Source organism: Arvicanthis niloticus, chromosome 27 (genome assembly GCF_011762505.2).
Source record: "Arvicanthis niloticus isolate mArvNil1 chromosome 27, mArvNil1.pat.X, whole genome shotgun sequence".
Lineage (NCBI taxonomy): Eukaryota > Metazoa > Chordata > Mammalia > Rodentia > Muridae > Arvicanthis > Arvicanthis niloticus.
Window position 1 is genome coordinate 8372635 of NC_133435.1, and position 24423 is coordinate 8397057.

General features: G+C 37.8%; 1 protein-coding gene across 1 annotated transcript in view; it reads left to right on the plus strand.

The window, feature by feature from the left end:
* Cntn5 (contactin 5) overlaps positions 1–24423 on the plus strand; it is a 1035258-nt gene that overhangs the window by 951180 nt on the left and 59655 nt on the right. The window contains exon 16 of the mRNA XM_076926087.1: positions 13936–14056. Coding sequence (XP_076782202.1) covers positions 13936–14056 — 121 coding nt within the window. The remainder of the gene's footprint in view (positions 1–13935; positions 14057–24423) is intronic.

The window sequence follows — 24423 nt, forward strand, 5'->3', positions numbered from 1 at the left end:
CTAAGCAAACAGTAGAAGGAAATGGAAAAAACCTTCTGGGCATCTTGGCAAGGGGCAAAGATGTTTTGTATCAAACTCCCGAAATAAGGGAGACAGCCAAAAATGGCAAATGTCATCTCCACAGGTCACACACAGCCCTTGCAAATGCCATTCCCACAGTGATATGCCACACAACTTTTGCCCATGTATCTCCAGAATCATTCTTGACCCTGGGTGTCTTACAGTTGAGTAGATTAACATGTTCCCCTCACTTCGCCTTTCTTTTCACCAAATGTCTTCTGCTCCAGTCTCCATTGGGTGGTGGCTGTGCTATCATAGGGGTTAGAACAGTCTTTTCTGACATTGACGTGCTTCAGTTGCCTCTGTGCTGAGTATGTTTGAGGTTGATGAGACTCTTTCTGATTGTGGAAAACAGGACCAGATTTGGAAACCTAAATTTCCTTCCTTTGAGATGAGATGTGTTTAACTCTTGTTTCTGTGCGTGAGTTGGTTTCTAAGTAAGATTAGCAAAAGCACTCTTAGTATTTAATGTTGGAGCATAGGATCGATGTAGTACTACTTGTTAAACTCTGTGCTCATTAAAATAATTAGAAATGCTTCTTTTAAATGATGTGAATGTCACATAAAGCACAATTTTGGAAAACAACTCGAAAGAGCCAGATAGTTAAGTGGAATACTCTCTGAAGACATGCTGGTGTAAGTTACATATTCCCTTAGAGATATTATGTTTTGAAAAATCATAAGTGTGAAAATATCTTCACTCTCCTTGTTCATTTTTTTTTAAATACCTGTCGATACACCATACTTCATTTCTTATTATATTCTTTTATGCATATGACGAACATATACAATGAGGCTGCAATGTGACAGAAACTAATAGTCATTAGATACAATGAGTACTACACTGCTCATAAAAAGTAAGTACAGATATTATTGATATCACAAGACCAAATTATAGTTAGTAATACCTTCCGGTGATATCACCCACAATTCCAAATAAGCTCTTCTGTATCTTCCACAATACCACAGCAAAGATTTCTGCCAATCCAATGCCAACTCTCCACTCCAATTACATTCTTTTCACCAATTTCCCTTCCTTTCAATTTACCTTGAAATTCTGAAGTAAGTGGACAGAACATTTGGCTGCACACTTGACTTCTCTGCCTCTTATCTGCAGTTACTTGAGAGAATTCTGGGATTATGTTTGATGATGTGTTTCTTTCTTTTTTTTTTTTTTTTTCCATCGTCTGTCTCTTGGAGAGACTAGGGATGGAAATTGGTTTTCTTTTTCAACTGCTAGGATCAGCTTCTTTACAGCTTTGCTGTATTGTGCTCATGAAATGGACAGTCCCCCTTTGGCTCATTTCTCTACATGTACAGATGGACTAAAGCATCTATATTAGCACCCTTCTGCCTCTGACATGCCATTTAAGCGGATTCAGTCTATCTACATGAGCAAAAAATAGTCACTGTTAGTTCAGGTGACATTATTCACAAAATTGTCAACAATAAAATAGTGTCCTTTACATCAACCTTCTCTGACAATTTCCTCACTGACGCTCCATCCTTATCCGACTTCTGAAGACCTCTCCATGCTCATTGAGAGGGTTGGCAATGTCCTTCCAATCTTTCTAAGTCCAGCTCCAAGGTCAGCATACAAGTCCAGCATGTTTAGACCATAGTTACAGTAGGACTTACTTCTTAGCAGCACATGGGCCTCCTCACACATCATGTACCAGTATTCTCAGCTCTGAAAGTAGACTGCTTCCACCCGTATTACAAGTGTTTTCTTTCCCCATGAGCCTCCAAGTTTAATTCAAAGTGGTGCAACAATTGCAAATTTCTGGATGTCTCTCTTTTTCTATGACATCCCCTCTGCATCTGACATGATCTTCACAGTACAACTGCCTTTTACATTCTCACAAATGAGTGTTCCAAAGGGTGTAGAATGAGACTGAAAATCTTATGAGACCATCAGAATTTCAGTATTCCAATTCTACCCCATTCTGTTCGTCAAAAATGTGAATGAGCAATCCAGAGTCAAGGGTAAAAATGAGTTTCTACTTCTGAATTAAATAAGTAACAAAATATATGAGAATAAACAAGAATCATAAGTCCAGGAAGCAGAGAGCAGCCTGTGCATTGAGAAACAGGCTGAATGACTAAAGTCAGTCAGTGACTAGAGTACATCCAACCCAGTCATAACACAGTTATCTCCACCACCAGCTCTGGAGACACATCCTGAACAGTCTATACCGTGATGCTTGATCTACCTATTATGAAGGGTAAAGGGTACTAACAGGAAAAAGTAATTGTGAACAGGGCAGAAATAAGAATGGGGGACACTGAATTTAACTCATTGAAGCTGAGTTTCCAATAATTGGCAAAAGTTTCTATAGACATCATGGAGCATAAAGGCCAGATATGCTGCTCTGGAAGGAACAATTGGCATGATCATTTGGTAATTGATCATTAATCCATGAGAGAAGGAGCAAACTAAAGGAGACATGTATCCTTTCATTCTATAGGATGAAGCATTAGCTTACGTTTCCTATGATGCTGAGGGAAAAAGTCATAAAAGGATTATTTATGTCTATGAATATCAAACAGAAAAGAGGCAAGCTGAACTCTTTTACAGGCTAATTTTTAGAGTCCTCTACAAATGTTAGTAGAACAGTGGTTGAGATTAAGCACACAGGAATATGAGCATGTATGCATACCACTCTAACTACTACCAGACACACCCATGTTCAAACTCTAGCACCACCAGAATAAAGAGATAAAAGAAATGCAAGGACCTGTTGCATATTGCTGAGTCATGAGCACAATACCAGGTCAATATAGGGCACCCACACATCCAGAGAGGGTTTCTTATGTAGAGACCATTGTACAATGTAAAGAGCATAGAGTAAATGTCATCTAATATTTAATCTTGAAATATAGTATATTATGACATAATAAGATAGTGGTGTTCATCTTGATAGATTAGACACATGAAAAGATGCATTGAGAAAAGGGAAACATGGAAATGTCAGTCAAATATAGATCATTCTAAATTATACAATTAGCTCAATGATTCAAATCTGAAAACTTCTTTACAATATATTTCCTATGGCAATATGAGAGTATGTCAGTTGCTAGTCACATGTAATTTCCTCAATGCCATCTCATAGTCACAGGTGATGATAATAAGTACACAGGGAAATGAAGGGGGTAGTTTTTATGATATTAGGACGGTAACCTGGTGTTTCAAAGGAAGATGGCACATTCTATGTTTAGATGTGGCTGATCAAAACCCTGTCAAAAAAGAGTTTGCAGAATAACACTATTTTGCTTAGAGAACTGCTTTTTACTAACAGTTTCATAGTCACTATTATTCAATAAGTGATATACTTATCAAATCTTGCTTTAGTGTAATAAACTGCCTATAGGTTTAATCAGAACAAGATATTATTCTGTAGGAAGCATAGCTAAACTTCAAAATGACAGCCCAAGAGTCAGGTACCAAGAGTTCTTCTACCTGTACATTGACTATCTACTTAGCAAAGTCTTTTGTACTATGCCTTCCAGTTTACTCTCTGCTGTAAGAAATTATTAGTTGGGGGATTAGTGTAAATTTCTTTAGTCAAACTAAAATCACTCTTCCCTGTTTTTAACTCATTACATTATAATGGGTTGTCTGCTCACATTGCATTTAAGTTCTCAAGGTGTGTGTTATCTTTTACCTGATAGTGTATGCATGACTTGGGTGATATGCACCTTATCTCTTGTGCCATCTCTTCCAACTGAAGCACTTTGGCATAGAGAGCCTGTAGCTAGATCACAGCTCATATATGTGTGCAGAGACAGAAGAAGGAAGAAATTCCTGGGGTGCCAAAAATGTGCTGCTTCCTGCCAAGACAAGAAGACATTCTAAGAACTACCTGGCAAAATGAATGCATGATTCTCTTCCTCTGCACATGGGATAAGCACTGACAAAGGGAAATGAGAAACTTCTGTAAGGTATTATTCTGGAACTTTCCTGGAGGCCAGACAATCACTAGCTGCTTGCAAATCACAAGCTCATTCATGAATGAATCAGTCTTTATCTGACTATCATCTTTAAGTAACTTCACACATATAACTTCTGTAGCATAGACTTTGGAAAGATAGTATGATTATGCCATTTCTATACAAAGGAAAAATTCAGTTGAATCATAATATTTATTGCCTGGCATGACTGCTAACACCTTGTTACTCGTCAGCACTGCCTCACTGAGCCAACCTATAAGGCAGACGTTAGGATAACATCTGAAAAAGTGCTTGAAAGGTTGCTCCATCATCAGGTAAACCATTGTGAGAAACTTAATAATTTTAAGAATGAGGGTTTAAGTCAATCCTGCCAAGAATTCACTTAAAGAAAACCTGTCACTCACTGCGTTTCAAAGATTTCCAGATTCTAAGTGAGAAAGAGACTCCCTCTGTGACTCTTCTAGCTTCAGGCCTGTGAGGTTTAAGAAGTCCCCACCTCTATTTTTTTTTAAGAGTTTTTTAAGCCTTTTTAAAGATGGCTTTTCTCTGTCACCAACAAACCTGATGTAAAAGAAAGGAATGCCAGTATGTGGTTTACACTGAAGGAATTACAAAGGGTTACAAAGAATATTTGGAAAAATAGAACAGAACACAAAAATACACCCATAGTAGACTAGCACAGGCCAGACATTACTGTAAACTGTTTTCATATATTACTTAAGCATGAAGTATAAATGTGGTCTGTTGTCTGTTCATGTCAGCATATATAAAGATTTCAAATGAAGCACAAAATCGTGGGTACCTAGAATAGGTATTATTTATTTACAAAGAGAGACATTTCAGCTCCTCAATCCTTATCTGAAATACCACAATGTTCTTGAATGGGCATTAGTGTTACAGGAGGCCACAGGTTATATTGTGGTGATCAAGGTTTGTTGGATTGATCAGAACAACCAGTTCCCAAACATGTGACTAGCATGGTTTTACTGGGTCTCAGGACACTAAGGGTCTAATGTGAAATACAATGCTCTTATGATGCGTTTGGAAATTTAGTTTTCAATCAAAGGTCATGCCTTTTACTCTGTACTGGGGCTCACAAAGTACACAGCTATTACTGAATGTCAGAGGAGCCAATATGAAAGAGCTAAAATTTGTGCAAATGCGAGACACATTTGAAGGCTCTAGCAAGCCAGTGGAGAAATGCCAGAGAAAAGAAATCAGAGGACCCCCTTCTATTAAATCAAGAGAGGGAAATCAACTGAGTCTAATTTTAATACAAGATTAGGGTCAGAACATCTTAAAGGGTAATGACTGAAGTTGATTGAAAAAAGTAACTAAAGTCACTCCAAGGGATCAGCCTAAAGTTATATATCCAAGAGGTAAACATTTGAAATGAAAGGAGTTAACCAACAAGATATAATCTGTTGGTTATTTTAAATGCTGGGCATGGTGATGCATGCTTGTAATCCCAACACTCTGGAGACTAAAGCAGGAAGTTTGCAAGTCTGAAGCCAGGGTAGGCTATACAGTGTGAGCTTGCTAAAACAAAACAAAACAAAAACATAAAACATTAGGAGTTTTCAAATAATTATTGTTAAACTTTATGAAATTTGCTGAAAGAAAATTTCTTTCTCTACATGTAGCCTGAGTGTGATAGCAGGAGAAACAGATCTGCTTCCCTTCACAGTTCTTCAAAGCCCACATGCAAGTATAAGAGACCTCGTCTGTTTCCTTCCTGCATGATTTCTCCTGAAGGTAGATTAGAAGAGACATTTGTTCAGTGCAGTCTATATTTCCATACCCCAAGTTTAACATAGTAGAAATAAATACATGGAGAATTGGTTAATAGCATTCTATAGAAACAATAAAAAGACAATGAGACAAATATTCCTAGAAACCATGTATATGATGTTGACATTTTGTCAACAGACAGAGGGAGCAGAACAAGTCTAGGAAAGCACGAGATCAGGAAAATATTACAGAAGAGATCAATTAGAAGCTCATGGCATTGTACACATGAGAAGTCCTGTCCTTGGCCTTCACCTCTCTCTTGATAGGGGAACTTACATACCTCACCATGGGGAAAAGAATATGCTTTTAAAGAGTGAACATAATACACCACAACTCCACATGCACTGCCTAACTGAGTACCTTGAGACACAGCAAAGGAGGAATGCAGGTAGCATTTTGTCAGTCACTCACAGTTCTCTGTGTACAGATGTATGTCATCTAAGTACTAAATATGATTTTTCCTTTACTTAATAAATAATCACCCTAAAATGGAATTGCATCTCATCTAGTGTTTGCCTGCTTTGGATCTATTTAGAAATTCAAGCCTTCATTTACAAGGCTAATAAATAGTCACCATCAACTCCTGACTTGGTACTACATGAGTGGATGTTGAGATCTTAAACTCAACCAATGAGTCACAACTTATTTTTCTAATTTAATTCATCTCACCACAGGAGACTGTTTTTCTTAGTGCATGAAAGTCTTCAAGAGAATCTTATGCTGGAAGTAAAGCACCAAGAACAAGTTTGAGTCCTGAGTGTGCTGTTATTGTAATTTAATATTTGACCCTGATAGACAGAAATGTTTTTTAAAAGCACTTTGCCTACTTTCCTCATTACTAGTAATTAATATTTTTATTTCAGAGACTGTATGTGTTCATTTAAGCATTAATTTACTGCTTACATTAATTTTAATCACTACAGATTATTATCAGTATAAAATAAAGATTAATCAGTATAAATTATTTTTAAATGATATTAAGACCTATATCAATATTAATATAAATCTCATTCTATAGGGATTTAAGGGAAATTATTGTAAAGATAATATATGTATAATTTCTATATGATGATAGCATACTTTAAACAAATTATTATCCAGGGAAACAAAACACTACTACTAGGAAAACATATTAATGCCTAAGACATAATTTTTCATGACATTAATAATATCTGATAATTCATGCATTGGAGATAATTCTCAGAATTTACATGAGGTAAGAGTTTTATTAAATTATATTTTATAAAATTTATATCATCTCATTTGCTTTACAAAGAACAATGTGCTACAGGTATTGGGGGTTGGGGATGAACTTGCCAGAGTATATAAACCCACAAGAAAGTGGAATAAACCTTAAACCAAAAGGAGAAACTGTCATCCACAACAGTGATTGAGCCTGTCACTGAGACCGGAGTAGGCTAAATGATCTCAGCATTTAATAAATTTCTTCCACACCTCTTCTGAGTGGTTTCTATGTTACTGTGTGTACAGATTCCTGCTCTATCCTAGTCTTCAAGTGCTTTTTAGTGCTTTATTCTTTTCATGTATGCACAGTGCCTCACTTGATAGTCCCACAGTGCTCTCTCTCTCTCTCTCTCTCTCTCTCTCTCTTTCACACACACACACACACATAGAGGTGGGGGTGAGGGAGTGAGAGGAAACAGGGGCAGAGATAGGGATAGAGAAGCTACACAGAGAAATATAGACACATACAGAGAGAGAGACAGAAAGAGAGAGAGAGAGAGATTCATTTCATGTATTTACAGTGCCTCACTTGATAGTCCCACAGTGTGCTCACTCTGTCTGTCTCACTCTCTCTCTTTCTCTGTCTCTCTCTCTCTGTCACACACACACACACACACACAAAGGTGGGAGAGGGAACAGAGGCTGAGATGTGGATACACAGAGAAAGAGAGAGAGAGAGAGAGAGAGAGAGAGAGAGAGAGAGAGAGAGAGAGAGAGAATACCTGCATCTAAAATAAAGTTAAGACCTTATTGAAAAAGAAAAACTTTCTTTAGCATTTGAAAACACTGATACCCAGATTGGTGAGGAAGTGAATATTGAGAAAAGATTCACTTGGCTGAAAGTAAAGTTAGGCTACCATTGACAGAAGTGTTTGCCAAACTCTAACCAAGTTCTAGACTAAGATAGGGGCTTTACTGTCGTTTTCAAGATAAGCTCTAAGCATTGAGTCCTTTTCTCATTTTGTCTAGTAAGTGGGAAGAAGAGCTTGAACTTGTACATCATGTATTTCATTCCACCTCCCTTCCTCTAGTGTCTTTTTCTATGTTCTTTTCTAATTTCTTCTAGGAAAACTGGTAAGGATGAGGAAAGGTATTGTCAGCCATAAAAAAAGGAAGGAGCAAGCCTTAGGTGTATCTGTTCTTTGATGTGCTTACTGACTATGTGACATTACGTTTCACTCTGCCCTTGATCAGCTCTCAGAAAGCCCACAGTGGACAGTGAGGGAAACTTCTAGAGAGAGCAAGTGGTAAGTTCAGATGCATGAATTAAGGGAAACTGCAGGAAGCCTAGCAAAGACTGGATTTCAACAGTTCCTTGGGAAAAAGAAAACAACTTTACCACACCAAAGGCTGCAAGTAGGCAAAGAATGTGGGAAGAATTCCTGAGAATGATGAGAATGAGCATTGGTGCAAGACTTATCTGGATCACAGTATTCAGCTTCAGAATACTGAAATTGTTAAGGGAAAGAACCAGACTTCAAAAGGGAATGCAAGACCGAGACCCAAAGCTCAAATCCAATGAGTTCTGGTTTCTTAGGAAAATAATTATCAGCCTGCCTGTGGTGATGCTGCCTGGGATTTTTTTTTTAATTTTTTGACTTTTTATTTATTTACATTTCAGATGTTATCCCCTTTTCCCACCCCACCCCTCCATTAATCCACTATCCCATCCCTCCTCCCCCTTTTTTTTTTGCTTTTATACCATTTAAATTACATGAAATTATTAAGATCAGTTCTAGGTTGAGGAACTAGCATTACAATAGATGCAAATAGTCAAGGAACAAGCAAGACAATAAACCCAGATAGTCAAAGAACACACAGGACAATAAACAGAGTCCCGTGGTTACTCATGTGATCACTATTTCTAAGGGCTTATCAGAATGACCTAAATATCTGAGCCTACTTCCCTGTCCTAGCCCAAAGTCATTTTCATGCCTGAAGCCTACTTCTTTGTTCTAGCTTAAGTTTTAGATTCCTGCCTGTAATTACTTCTTTGTTTTAGCCTAGGATTTAGATTTCTGCCTGAAGTTACTTCTTTGTTCTAACCTAATGTCAGATTCCTGCCTGCAGTACATTTTCTTGTTCTTGGCCTATGTTGAATTCAACTGGAAATCAATAGGTAGAAGAATGCAAATTGATCCATTCTTATCTCCCTGTACAAAGCTCAAGTCCAAGTGTATCAAGAACCTCCACAAAAATCCAAATATGCTGAAACTAATAGAAGAGAAAATGGGGAAAAGCCTCAAACACATGGGCACAGGGTAACAGTTCCTGAACAGAACACCAATGGCTTATATCATTTTCATGTCTGAAGGTATTTGAAACAACAGATTGATGCTCTATATTCTATTCAAATTATCAGATGGAAGTTCAGGGTTTAAGAGTTAGAAGCCATCTCGAGTGTCATGACAAATACCATTGGAGTTGTGTTACTTCTAAAATTTACAATGATAGTCATAATTAGAAAAAAGTTTAAAGACACTTGTAGGTTATTTGGCATAATTCTAACACCTCTCTGGATGTTTTAACTTTGCAAAGTGAGATTATAAATTTAAAGAATGTGGCTCTGCTGCGCTTTGATGCTGCAGATAATGCTGATAAAATTACCCATGGCTTGAGGTCAGTATTTCCATTTTGGTCAAACCTCAGTAATGGCATATATAGCTTGATCATGCTAGCCCTTTTTGTCCTGGAAATACTTTTATTCCTGCCCATCGTCTCTAACAACATCAATATGTTGGCAGCCAAAGTACCTGGCTTGAACCTGAAAATGGACCCCCAGACAGAGTTATTAATTTAACAGGCTGGCAAGCCAAGGATTGGTAAGATTCTGCACAGAGCCTTACTAACCTAAGACAGAACATTGCTTTTGATAATGCATATTCCATGATGGGTAAGGAAGGTATTCTTTGCAGAACAACCTAAGATAGGGTCAGTCTTATTTATGAAATTTAAAAAAAAAAAAAAAAAAAAGAGTGAAATGTGGAGAGCTTTTAGGGCTGCTTGGCAAGAATCTGGCATGGGCCAAGGACAAGGAAATGCCCTGCTTGGCAGAAATATGACATTGGCCAAGAACAAGTAAATGGGCTTTAGGCAGGAATCTAAATCTTAGGCTAGAAAAAAGAAGTAATTTCAGGCAGGAATCTAAATCTTAGGCTGCCTGGGATTCTTAAAGTGAAGTTTTACAAACAACTGAGTGATATCAGAGTAGAGCCTAATGACTGTCATCGAAGGAGGATGGAACCTAGGTAGGAAGATGAAGTTCGGAGCCAGTCTGAGCTACTTATGTAGTTTTCTATCAGCCTATGCTAAATATGGAGGCCCTTTGTGACATTAATCAGTAACTTAGTTGGTTTAGTTAATTAGCTAGTTAGTTAGTTAATTTAAAAGACTGGACTTGTGTGAAAAGATAGCCACCATTTTCCTATTTTATTTCAAAATTGCAAATAGAAGTCCCAACTGCTCTAATGAGATTGTGTAACCAGGTAAAGTGAACAGTCAATCACTACTGATCTCAAAGGCACTGAACAAGCTGCCCCTCTCACAGAGGCGTCATCTAGACCCTCATGCACCAATATGGAGCTAATAGTGCCCATTTGCCTCGTGGCTATCTGGTGTCGGAGCACTGGATTTAGCGCTGATTCTGGAAAAGTTCATTTGAAGCAACAGGTAACACCATTTGCTTGTAAAACCAAAGAAAGCTGCCAGAAACTAAAGAAAGAAAAGAGAAAACAGGAAGGAAAGGAGAGTCAAAGAAAAGAGAGTGCCTCCTGGGAGATGAAATGAGGAAACAAGTCTGAATGGAAGAAAGCAAAGCTCACTGTAAGTAACCGTTTTGTTAAAGTTGCCGTTTGTTAAAGTTGTAGAGATTTTCACAGGAGCGGCACATTGTGGGCTCAGATTAAGGATAATGGGCTCCTGTGTGAATTTTCCTCATTATTTCTCTTGAAATAGCAGTAAATCTACTGAAAGAGTAATTTAGGATTACTGCTCACAGTCCATTCTCTTTGCTTATAAGCTTCCCTGTTTAGGACTTTAAAAATATAATGCAGCTATAATCCAAAAAGAAAGAGATCAGCCCAAAATGAGCCATTTTCAGCTCCTCAAATAAGCATGGCATCCAGGTCTGTGCAACAGGCTGCAGACATTTTGAGCCAGTAGATAATGATGAAACCTAATCTTAGGAGCTGCACACAGACAGACAGCAGAGGAGATATGATTTCTGCCGTGACCCTGAATCATATGCATGTTTATATGGACTCTAAATACTCTCTTCATCGTTCCATCAGTGCTCACTTTCAATTCAGTTCAAAAGAAAGTAAAAGGGTTGAACACTTTCCCCAGATTTAAGAAAATAAATAAATTTAAGAGAAAAATATCTGTAAAATGAAATGTGAATTATTTAATTACAGAAGTGTAGTGCTACAAATTTACTTTCTAAAACTGTAAGCCTAACTTTTTCTGTTTTTAAACTGCTATCTAAAAGCTGAGGTAACCACCACCTGTCATTTCAGCAGTTGGGTGGCTGGGAGAGGAGAGTTGTGAATTTGATACTAGCCTGGACACCCTACTGATAGATAGATAGATAGATAGATAGATAGATAGATAGATAGATAGATAGATAGCAAATAACAAGCCACCAGAACAAAGCAGAGGAAGTACCAACCATTCTTTCTAGGCAGAAAAAAAAAAAAAAAAAAAAAGACAAGCCTGCTGTGTCTACAGCTCTGCCTCTGCTTTTTCATTAGACAAGTGCCCCACCATGACCGAGAAATGTACTCTGTGACTGCAGGCTGCTGAGCTAAGTGTCTGGGTGAATGAGCCTCTCAGACACCTGTAGCACAGGAGCCAGGGTAGACCCAAATTCCTGGGGGCAATATCTGGCCATTCACAAATGATTTGGGCTAGAATCTGAACAACTAACTGCTTTCAATGTTTAATTTGCTTTTATTTCTCCACTAAAATTAAAGATCAGAGTGTTTTAAAGTTTCCATTTTATATGTGTAAGAACTGAGCATTTTACCTAGGTGAGCTGAGAAGTTGGAGCACATTTCTTTATCCTCCCCCCCCCCCCAAAAAAAGGAGCCACATAGAAAGAGAACCTCCTTAGGGGTTGTGAGTGAGCGTGTATTCTAAGGAAGTTATCAATATGACATTTGATGGACAAACATTTCATTCTGGAAATAATTTTGTGACACTTTAGTCCACTATCAAAGCATTCTTGCTGTGAATCAGTTTCTTATATATGATTCAACCAGACTGTGTTTCAAAAAAAATTATTTCATTAGAAAATTTTTCAATACTCTTAGATGTTCCAATTGTAAGATCAGCTGAAATAAAAACTAACCAGCAGAGAGAGGAAAGAAAAAAATTTATGCCTAAAACACAGGGGATCACAAAGTAACTAGCTCATTGAAAGAAACAAGCATTCATGTATGAGTGCTTTAAAAACTCAAAGCATCATACTCTTTTCACAAACACTGAGGGAAAAAATAAGAACTGCTGGGCATTAATTTTCTTTTCATTGTATGATGAAGCCATTCATATATTTCCAAACAAAGGCAAACAACTAAATTCTAAATAATTAGTAGCATGATTTGTCCTCTAAGGACAAACACATTTGTTTTAAAAGTAACTTTTTCTCATTCCATCCAACATCAAAAGTTTTTGGATCCAGAGGTTCTTCTCCAGGATAGTATCTTAAACATTCTTTTCTGTGCTCATTTTATGCATAAACTCTTGGAGGATGTTATTTCACACTGTATGCACATTCAAGCCAACTCTTCCTGTTTTGCAACATGCAAACACAACAGAATATTGAAGTCTTTTATGGTTTTACCATTTGAAGAAAACTTGAATCTCTGCATGTGCTAGCACATGCCTATAATTCCATCACTCAGTAGACTGAGTCAGAAAGATCAGGATCACGGCAAGTTCAAAGCCAGTCTGTGCTACACAGTGAATTTCAGGTTAACCTGTACATGATAATACTGTGTCTCAAAGGACAAGCTAAAAGTATGAGGAGAGGGTAAAAACACATGAGTTATAATCAATACCAGGTCTTTACATAATCACAGAAAGGCATTAATTTTACATAATAATGGAAAGACAGTGCTAGGAATAGAAAGGTTTATACCAATCAATCTGCTGCAGGGTCCTCACTGATTCCCCCTACCAACGTATCAAAAGTGTCTCTCCCTGCCACTTATTGATCACTTAACTGCAGTTATTTAGCCAGGTTCTAATGATTCAGCTCCCAATGAAGTCAAGTGTTTTGAGCATCCTTCATGTTTTATGATTGCGTTAACACAGGTTCTGACTTACCCTGCTCCCTGATGATGTTGGTTATGGGAGGAATATATCTCTATTACATAAAGACACGTGGCTTGAGGATCAGCATCTCTCACCTAAGTGCCTTCACATTCTGTGACTCACGGTGTACTTACAAAAGGAAATATTCAACAAATCCTCATGAGATAACCTTTTAATAGCTATCTTCTCATAACTCGTTTCCCACTAGTTCCTATTTCTTTCAACACAGTGTTTCTGTCACAAAAAGTCTGTCTTTCAATAGCAAAGCAGTAAATTTTACTGATTTTCCTATACTTTTAAAGCTGTAAATTACTGGTATATATTTAAATATCGCATAACTAATGCTGCTAAATCATTTTATGCAATATTCAATGTTGAAAGTCTTTTTTTTTTTTTGAGTGATTGTGAAAAATATAACTTTGTGTATTCCTTAAGACAGGGCATGTTTGATTTCTGCACTGTTGTATAAACTGTAAGGCCAAAACTTAGTCCTTTGAATATGCAAAGTTCCCCCTAAACCACCTTGAACTAGGCAGATTTGCAACATTTTAAACTGGCACTTCATCCCTCTTTCAGCAAGCATCCTCTGCAGATTTAATGATCAGGAACATCCTTCTGATGCATGCTGGGAGATATGGCTGCAGGGTACAGACCACAGCAGACAGTGTGTCAGATGAGGCAGAACTTCTTGTTAGGGGTGAGTATGCTAATAGCCAGACTGCAGACACGATCACCATAAATTATTTTACGAAGGGCCTGGAATGCATGGACGGATGGGGCACTTCAGCACTGGGCTGCTCACTTTCACAATCTCTGTATTTTTTTTTTTTAACCTTTTCTTGCCTTTGAGATGATGATGTAGAAAACCTGTCTTTAGAAACAGACTAAAGTTATCTGGAAACACTTGTGATAATGAGTGGCTGCTAAGTAGGAAACCAAGTCAATCCCAAACTCAAAAGCATAGCTGCTGAGACACTTGGGTGACAGAGACAAGGTTGCTCTGTGTGTGTGTGTGTGTGCATTCGAAATATATATGTGTGTGTGTATTTGAAAGATATATATGTATGTGTGTGTGTTTGAAAGATATGTGTGTGTGTGTGCTTGGAAATTATGTGTGTGTGTGTGTGTGTGTGTGTGTGTGTGTGTGTGTGTGTGTGCTTGGAAGATATATATATATATATATGTGTGTGTGTGTGTGTGTGTGTGTGTGTGTGTGTGTGTGTGTGTATGCTTTTGTGTGTATTTATACATATTTGTATATATTCACATACATACACATATAGATAGATACAGCTTTCAAATACAAAGCCAGCAGAAGCCTCAGGCATTATGGTTTTTCCCCACCAACTTTGAAATCCAGCTTCCAAAACCCAAGAAAGTTACATATATAAGAGGGTGTGCAATTGTTAAAGGACAGAGATTTCTCCTACCCCTTGTAGCCTGAAAATGTCAACATGCAGACTGTGCAAAAATGACAACTAAGTGTTTTCTAATTAGGAGCCACCAGTGCCACCCCAAAACAATTCTGCAAGCCTATGAACTGTGTCTTATTTCAATTATACAAATGTCTGCAGCATGCATTGCCTTTACAGTGGTATTCTTCAAGACGAGAAATATACCTTCTACCATGTATTTTTCTTCTCTTTCTTTTCTATTCCTTCTTACCCTAGTCCTCATTCCCTCCAAACTTTCATTCTTTCTTTTCTCATAACTTGTTATTAAGTGCAATATACCCACAAACAGTTTTCAAGATTCCTGAATTGTACAAAGCTTCAAGTCATGTAACTAACACAAGAAAGAATAATTGCCAGAACCCTAGCCGGAATCCGTCCCCCTTCCCTAGTCTTACAGAGAGATGTGTGTTGCATGCTTCCAATTCTTGCACAGTATACACAAATTAACACTTTTATAGTCCATAGCAAGAGATCATATTTTAAAATAACTGATTTTAACGATTTGAAGTGCTTTTTCATTATCATTTTAAGATGCAATTTTTATAAGAATTTCACAAAGTAAATATGGATGTGAGTGGTGAATGGCATCCTTTTAGTTCTTTCTGCCAGTGATGTAGACAATGTGTGGTGATGAATCCACCATTATTTTCAGGAAGATGTTCTGAGAGAAATGTGTATATGAGGAGAAGCTTAGTCATGCCAGGTATACTAACAAGACTGCTTCTTCTGTTTTCCAATTTTTGTACAAGAAATGTATGCTATATAAACGTATTGTAAAATGAAACTTTTTAAAGTGTTTTTTTTTTTAATACAGTTCATTCCCTATAGCTAAAAAGTTTCTTGTGCCTTCTGAAGGTACAAGTCTCCTGGAATTGCACAATGTACCTTGCAGTCAAATTGGTAGAAAATTGCTTTCTTCTCTTGCTGTTGTCTGTGTTACTTATGTGTATTTACTGTGTGCACTTGACTAATAATTTAAAATGATCCTCCTAAAATTAGAGCTTTCCAAATGAATTCAACAATTTAGATGATGATAACAAGAAACCAGGTTTTTTTTTTTTCCAGGAATCTAAGGGGCAAATTTAAGTGGCAAACTACATATCCTGCTTTGTAAGTAAAATTAAGCTCAACAGGGTTCAGAACGTAATTCAAGGCCAATATTTTCATGTTCTGCTCTTTTAGCCTTTGGCTTTATGCCTAGGAGATGATTAAATGCATTAATTTTGGAATTGCACCCAATAGCAATTTCAAACAGGTTGCTACTGTATGAATATGTATGTTTCCATGAGCTCAAGCTTTCCCTTGAAGTGAGTTCAATCCAGTCACTAATTTCTGATTATGCACTTGCATTAGATGTCTAAAACTAGGGAAAATAATTTGCTTCTCCCTCCCAGCTCGTCTTAGATTTTTATACTAAACTGAGGGTTATGTTTCATCTATCACGATCATTTTTATGGTAAAAAAATTTGCAAGTTCTTGTCATCTGGGGAAATTTGCATGCTGGAATGTTATTAGTTTTAGTGTTGTCTTATGAGAGTAATTTTACTCTCCATGTCTCCTGTCCCAATCTCTTCATTCACTCTACATAAGAAACAGTCTTCCATTGCAGGAAGTAAGACCAAAGCTGGGGACTCTACAGTGAGGTTTTTAAAGGCTATTATAACTCAAGTGGCAAAGTTATTGTTTTATAAATTAACAAAATGTATATGAGAGTAGTAAAGACCACCCCCCTGCCAGAACATCACCCACGAGGCAGTTCATCTTTCCAGTGTTGAACACACTTGAAGCACACATAAGCGGGAAGTACTTGTTCCTAAAGTCATGCTCTGCAGTTGACTTAGGCCATCAGTCTCTATTCTCTCAGCCTGATGACCGCTCCTCTTTGTCACCTTGAAGGTCTCTAACTTTCATTTGTGTACCGTAATGAATCCTGTGACAGGACACTGAGTTGGATCCAGATGGGTGGCAGCTTCACCCCCCACTACTTCTCGTTTAGAATTAGAATAGTCCAGACCCCAGTTCTCTGCCTCCCTCTTATCTTGTATCTTAAGGGCTATCTTTTCCCAAAACACTTACTTTTGCTTATAATTTTGGTTGTGACTCTGAATGCTATTTCCCATTTCCTTTCCAGTATGGTCATTATCTAACACTTTAATAGTCTATAAGTAACTATATGGAACATCAAATCGATCATCTATTCTTATAAATTTAGATTTCATTGAACGGGCATTATAATAGTACTGTGTCTGTGATCTTCAGAAAAACAAAAACAAAAACAGCAACCATGAATGTCCTAAAAGAAATTATTGTGCTGGAATACAAATATAATCAGAAACTGAATCTATGTCCGGACACCATTTTCTTTACGTTTTTGAGAAGTGTGCTATAAAAGCAATCAATAGACAAAGCAAGGTCATGCCATGTTGTTTGAACACACGAAAGATGGGTAGAAAGTTTATATTTTGTAGGAAAAGAGTCATAGACCTTTGGGACAGAACCTAATGGAAGAAGACAAACATTTTAAAGGCGCCGATTGTCTAAAGGAATATGAGAAGCAGTCTATTGCAGCAGAAACAACTCTAGAGGGGAAAATATTCTTTTCTTATCTGATTTTTCATAAATCAATGTTATATATCTATTTCACACAGTAAATAGCACAGTAGGAAAGTTTTGTGGTTTAAATAAGACATTCTTAGCTTGACTAGTATAACTGGGAAGCTAAGTCTGTGTTCCTTTTATTCTATTCTGAGGCAGGGGAGGTAATTAAGAAAATCACTTTTCATTCAAAGTCTATATTTCTTTTCAACATTTTCTTAATGAAAAATGGTAGGTTGAGATAGCCCAAGTGAAGCCTGACAGTGTGTGTCTGTGATCTCCGCCCTGTTAAGGTAGAGCAAGAGAATACGGAGCTCAAGGTCAGACTCAGCCACAAAGGAAGCTCAAGTCTACCCTTGGCTACATAAAACCTGTTCAGAAACATTTAAAAGAAATTATGAGACTAGTAAATAATAATAATAATAATCAAAGTACCAACCCCCTGTTGGGCCCTTCTAATACACAGCCTTCCCTGAAGTCTCTGTAATATCTTACAAATGCAGCTAGCTAGTATTTAACTGAATTTGAGGAGAATGGACCCCTCGAGCTATAACTTCTTTGGATACATATAATAGCTTTCAGGCCTGTGCTCAACTCCCCACAGTATTACTTCTTCCTATGAGAATTAAACTCACATTCAATTCAATTTCCTCCATCTCTCTTATCAACTCCGTCGCCTCTACTCTTTCCAGCTTTGAAGCTCAGTAGTCTCATCTTTCCATACCTATCAATTGTTTTGTCCACTATTTTCCACAGTAAACTAATGCCGTCAAAACAGGACTGGGTCTATGAGATGGGTCAATGGGCATTTGTTTAAAACTTGCTGTGTATTTCTTCCCTTGTTCGTGGTGCCAGCCTGTGGTAGCTAGGTATGCTCAGCACTCAGAATGAAAAACTAAAGGGGCCTTGGACCTCTTGAGGTTTGACACGTATGTTCTAGCTGTGTGACCGGGGCTTTCGTGGGAGGCATCACATGAATCTCATTCTTACAAGAGAAATGGTAGAGATTAGGAAGAACAATATAAGCGTAGCTGTGGTCCAAAGACACAATTTGAGGGACCTAGTACAAGAGAAAAATACAAAAGTCTCAGTCAGTATTATTTAGAACTCCAGAATAATGACAGTAAGACACCACCCTAAGGACAGGGCTCCTTCAGGCTTGAGGCTCTGGCCAGTGTAAGGGTTACACACATGTGACACCAATCTTCTGTAACTGTTAAACTATATCTCTCTCTCTTAAGCCGAGGGATAGGATAGATTATTTAACAATTAGTTTATAAAATTAGCAGCTTGTTACACCAAGACAATCATCATTTTACTCCATGAGCCATGTATTTTGAAAAAGGTTGCACACTGAGTTGAAGTGATCATTACCGATATTTCTATCTTATACATTTAAATTATTTTATTGCTCTCTGTGGTGTGTGCATTTGCATGTGTGTGTGCATGTGCGTGTGCATGTGCATATGCGTGTGTGTTAGCACCCCATGGTGAGGTCAGAGGGCAACTTGTAGATGTCATTTCTCTTCTCCTGTCACGTAGGACTGAGAGATTAAACTCAGATCATGAGGCTTGTTGGCAAATACTGTCACTTATAGAGCCCTCTCATTAGTTTAATAGTTCGATCTTAATTTAAGAAAACATATTTTTTCATCATAAAATAGATAATGCTATCAAACCAGACAGTTTGATTCCAGTCAACTTCCAAGGGACATTTAATTAGCTTTAAAATATTATCTATTTGTGTATTTTTTTAAGAAAGTTGAAAGTAACCTAAAGATGCTAGTTTCTTCTTGAATGGAAAATACTTTGATAACCATTGACTAAATACTATCCACATTTACTCCAAGCTCTGATATTTAGTGTCAATATTAGAGTGTCCATATCAAGTGAAAATGTTTGGGAATTTTCTATATTTTTGTCATGAAAAGATTTCTGCAATGTTACTCCAAGCTCAGTGGAAATAACCTAATATATTGTCAAAAGATTTAGAACTAAGTCACATTTAATGTGTTCTACACTCCTCACAGACCCACCGTTGATCTCTATATTGATTGTAATTCGATATTATTGTCTGTGTTTCAGACTAGAGTTTCTTTAGGAGGGAGTTCCCTCTTACACTTTTCATAGAATCGTTTGATGATCAGCAGAACCTTTAAACTGCAAAAGTAACATTTGTTTTGTCCATTACGTATTTGACCTATCTGCATGAGTTTTGGTCTGGCAATGAGTATGGACGTCATTTGAAATGACTGCAGTCAGCTTACAGACATGGACATGCGCAACTGAAATTAACCCCGAGCAAATGGAGTGCAGTGTCAGTGAACAAAGGTGTTCAACCAACTAAGTCTGAACCTCCCTTGTGCATTTTGTTCATTTAACAAATATGGAGTACCCGCTGGCGATTTCCATCAGCACACAAACCTCCTCAGGCTGCTTGATGGCGATGTGCACATGTTGTGAAACACAATCTCTGACTCCTCTGCCACGCTTTTAAGAAGGTCCCAAGCATTGTGTTTCACATCATTGATATTATCGAGCAACAACGTATGAAAATCCTGTTCCATTCTGCTCTGTGTCCCCATATGTCCTACACATGCATCCTAATACAAATATACAATTACCACATATAAACATGTCAAGATGAAGACTCCTGATTGATGGTGTCTTTACTGCACCAAGGCAATGATAGGGTAGTACCGAGTATAGGACCTTTCTTGTCCTATGAAGAGTCAGTATTTGTGGTCAGAACCATTGATGTAAAGAGAAGAAGCAATGTCTGAAGCAGTGTCTTAGTGTCTTCATACACTAAGGTATGAAGAAATGAACTTCTAAGCGTGTTGGGTGAGTGAGGCCAATGTTTTGTACATAGAACCATAGCACACTACGACCACCATCCTAATAAGAACAGTAGTAATAATAGAAATTGGAGAATGAGAAGGGAGGTACAGACTTAGACATTCAAGGAGACTGAATCTACTTGACATTGTGATCCTCTGGCTCTAAAAAATTGGCAGAGAAGAAGCAAATGCGAATGTTAATTTTAATGTAAAAGTGCCCCTATTTTGATCTATATTTTGATTGAATCTAGTGACAGCACCAGGGTGGTTTATCATCACCCAGCTTCACTTTCAAACATGGCCAAGTATAGATCGTAAATTATCTTCCTCAAACTGAGAAATCTATGTCCCCAATCATGATCACTTGTGATCACATCCACTCAATAGGCAGATACAGGAGAAACTCATTGCAAGTAACGGAGCAGAATTTAGGATAAGGATCCCTAAACAAATGTGAATCAAGGAACCAGTCTTTTGACCACAGAGTTTAAGAGAACAATGTTCCAGTAGATATGCTAGCCTGAGCACCAACAGTGTACTAAAGCCAATGGGAAGGAAATCCTGGAAAATCTAGAAGAGGAAATTTGGCATGGAGATTGTGAAGAACCTATGAAAGAAAAAGAGCTATTGGCAAGAATCCAGATAAATCAGACAGATAAAAATAAAACAGACTTTCAAGAGGGAGAAACTGAGTGAGCGAGTCAGGAAACAGACAGACAGTGACCACTGGGCTATGGAAATAGTTTAGTTAAATCTATATGAGCATGGAAATCTGTGTTTGAGCCCCAGAACTTATATTAAAAAGCCAGGTGTAATAAAGCACATTTGTTATCTTTGTATTCTGGATACAGCAGAGAAAGGTAGAGCCCTAGGGCTTCAAGGCTAGCCAGCATAGTTGAATCAGTGAGTTTCAGGTCAATGGATCGATTCCATCTCAAATAAATAAGGTGAAGAGCATATGAGAAATGACAGGGAGGGTTGACATATGGCCTCCACATGTATGCACAGACATGTACAAATGTGAACTCCCAAACCACACAGACTTCCACCTGCTAGCCCCACCCACACTGCCAAAAGACATAAGGAACAACCTATACCCTTGGACATAGCAGTTTGGAAGGATTTGATGTCCTTAGGAATGGAGAGCTTACTGGACTGAAAAGGTAAATAATGGAATTACAACAGGAAGAAGAGGGGTGAATGGAAGCATATAGAAAAACTGGAGGTGTTAGTCACACCGACTTGGCCACATCCCCACAAGATAACTTGTTTAATTTCAGCTCCAGTCACTCTCCAATAATTTAATGGTTATTCATCAAATGGTTATAAGGTAGGGCCTAAAGAGATGGCTCAGTGGGTAAAGGGCTTGTTGCACAAGCATGAGGGCAGAATCTGAATATCCAGCTACAGTACAATTAGATGTACTAATGTACAATTATAACCCCAGATCTGAGTAGGTTAGAGAAAAGAAGGTTCCAGAGCTTGGTAGCCAACCATCCTAGACAAATTGAAGAGCTCCAGGTTCAATGGGAGACCCTGTCCCAAGAACAATAAAGGGGAGAGCAACTTCAGAAGACACCTAATATCAACCTCTGGTCTGTGCACACATATACACACAAATGTACAAACACACACATGTATAAGCACATACAAAATATTATAAAGGATATAATATGTTATGTGCTAGGCAAAGAACTATTTAACAAGGAACATGGGCTTTATTTTTTTCTGACACGTTAAGTCCTGACACAGGAATATGCCCTGAGCTTAATTTATAATAATAAAAACAGTCAGGTCACAGTTAGCAACTTCTTCCTGCATGTCAGTCATTGGACTTGTGAGTCCAGGTGAATTATATGACTTTCTCCAATCACTTTATCCTACAAAATCTATGAAAGAAGTACCAGTTTGTGGTCCAAAAATGCAGATAAGGAAACTAAGGCACAAACTGACTTAAAAACATATTGGTTGCTACTGTAATTGGGCCAGAACAGTCAGGAGAATATACAGAGTCTGGCCTCAAAACCATCTTTTTTTTTTTTAACTTATTATTTTGTCTTCTGTAGCCAAAAGACACACTACACCCACACCCTTCCCAACTGTATCTACCAGCCCCACAGAGTCGCCACAGAGTGTACTCTCATAAATGATAAAATTCAGAAAAATAGGAAATGGGAATTAATGGAAACAAGGAAGAAGAAAGAATATGGGAAGAGAGATGGGAGAGAGAATAGAGGGACAAGCTTTTCCTGAGAGCGAGGAGTCTCATCAGGGTCATATGTTAATGAAAACTTGAAAGATGTGTAGTCATTTACTAGGTCAAGAATGTTGTTGGAAATAGCTCAATATGTACTTGCAAACAGCACATTTCCAATCTCTTCCATCTTCCAGGATAAGATGACACATCCTTGAATCATCTAAAGAGGCTGCCCTTTAAGCACATGCCCAGGAAACATGATTGGTTCCCATCTTTTGTTTTAGACCTTGACCTGAATGACTACTAACTATACCTACAACTCTGGCCTTCTGACTACATATCTGGCCAACTAACTCAAATATTAGATTCTAATGGATGCTTTCTCAGGATCTTTTGTACAGCATCTTAGCAGATGTAGTGTCATAAAGGAAACCCTTCTGGATGATGTCTCCAGGAATGTTAAGCCCCACTAAATAGGTTTCCCTCTGTTATCTCTTTAAATGTGTTTACAGTCATGATTCTAGTAAGACAAGAACAAACCTTTAAGTGCTTCAGATAGGATCTTTCCTCCACTGTAATTCTTAAATTCTTCTAACAATTGGCTATTTCTTTCCCGCCTTCTTGTGGTTCCTGGTACCAAAAGAACAGAAGCAAAACGGTACAGTTTTTAATACTAGGAAGGGTGACCTTGACCAACATCCAGAGGACCTTCTGTCTTTCTAATCATCTGAGTGAACTGTTCCCAAAGACTATCCTCTTTCTTCTCATTTCTTATACCTATAGAGGCATGGCTCAACCCAGCTGCCCCTCCCACTTAACATATAGCCCTTCTGTTTTTCTCAGTAAGTTTCCTGTGACTGTCATTAAGGTTGTTTGACCAAGTCCTTTGTGTTTGAGTGGGAGTATTTGAAGCCCAGAGTGCACAGCACATGCTTGTACGTTTATGTGAGTTCTACTGCCCAGTTTTGATAACCAAATGTGCTTAGCAAGTACCCAAGCTGGAAGGAGAAGTTCTGGACGCCAACCCAGTGGCAACTTACGTCTCCAAAGAAGACAAAGGAACATTGGTAAGTTTACCACAGTCTCTATTCAAAATTCTTGCTTAGTTTAGCTCATGTGCTCCAAGACTGGATTCTTAATTAGCTTGCGTTGGGGTAGCATTGTCTCGTGTCTGACAGAATCTTCACTGAACTATACAAAAGCCCTGCAGACCTAACAGAGCAAGGAACTCAAGTGAGGGGAAGAAAACTTAACTGCTGATTGGATTCTGTCTTCCCAAACACCTGGCAGAGGCAATGGCTCTGTCTCACTAAGTAATCTTTAATTTGGAATTACAAAGACAATTAGCTCTCTAATGAGTTAGAGCAAGGGAGAGGATATGACAGTGAGGAGAAAAAAAAAAACACCACCAGATGATATCTGTAAATGTCCAAAAATATCATACTCATCCTCAGTAAAAGTATTTTCAAAGATTTCTTTCATTTTTCTTTTTTATTTTTAAATACTAGACCATGTAGACATTATTCCAAGGTGTGAGCTAGAAGGCTCTAACTTGCTACATTACTTGAAGGTTGGCAGTCGTGAGTTCATAGTCTTTTCCCTAATAATGGCTGAGTAGAGACAGTTTCAGCATTATAATTAAGAATTGGCTCTGCTGCCTAAAAACTAAAAGCAGTGGAGAAAATTAGCACCCATCTTCAAACAAACAAACAACAACAACAAAAAAGCAAAATAGTTTCATTCTAATAAATAAATATGAAAGAAACCTGTCCTTGATTCAAGAGGAAAACACAAAGATAAAGTACCAAAGACTGTGTCTGAGGCTGTTTTGGTAGAAAATGACTGTAAAGAAAAAGCCTACTGTGTTTGTATACTTGACAAAGGAAGGAGTCACACCTGCTTCAAAGCTAGACTTAGCTTAGAGTTTAGCGTGAGGCATTCTTTGGATCTCAACAGCCCGATCTTTACTTTTACCAAG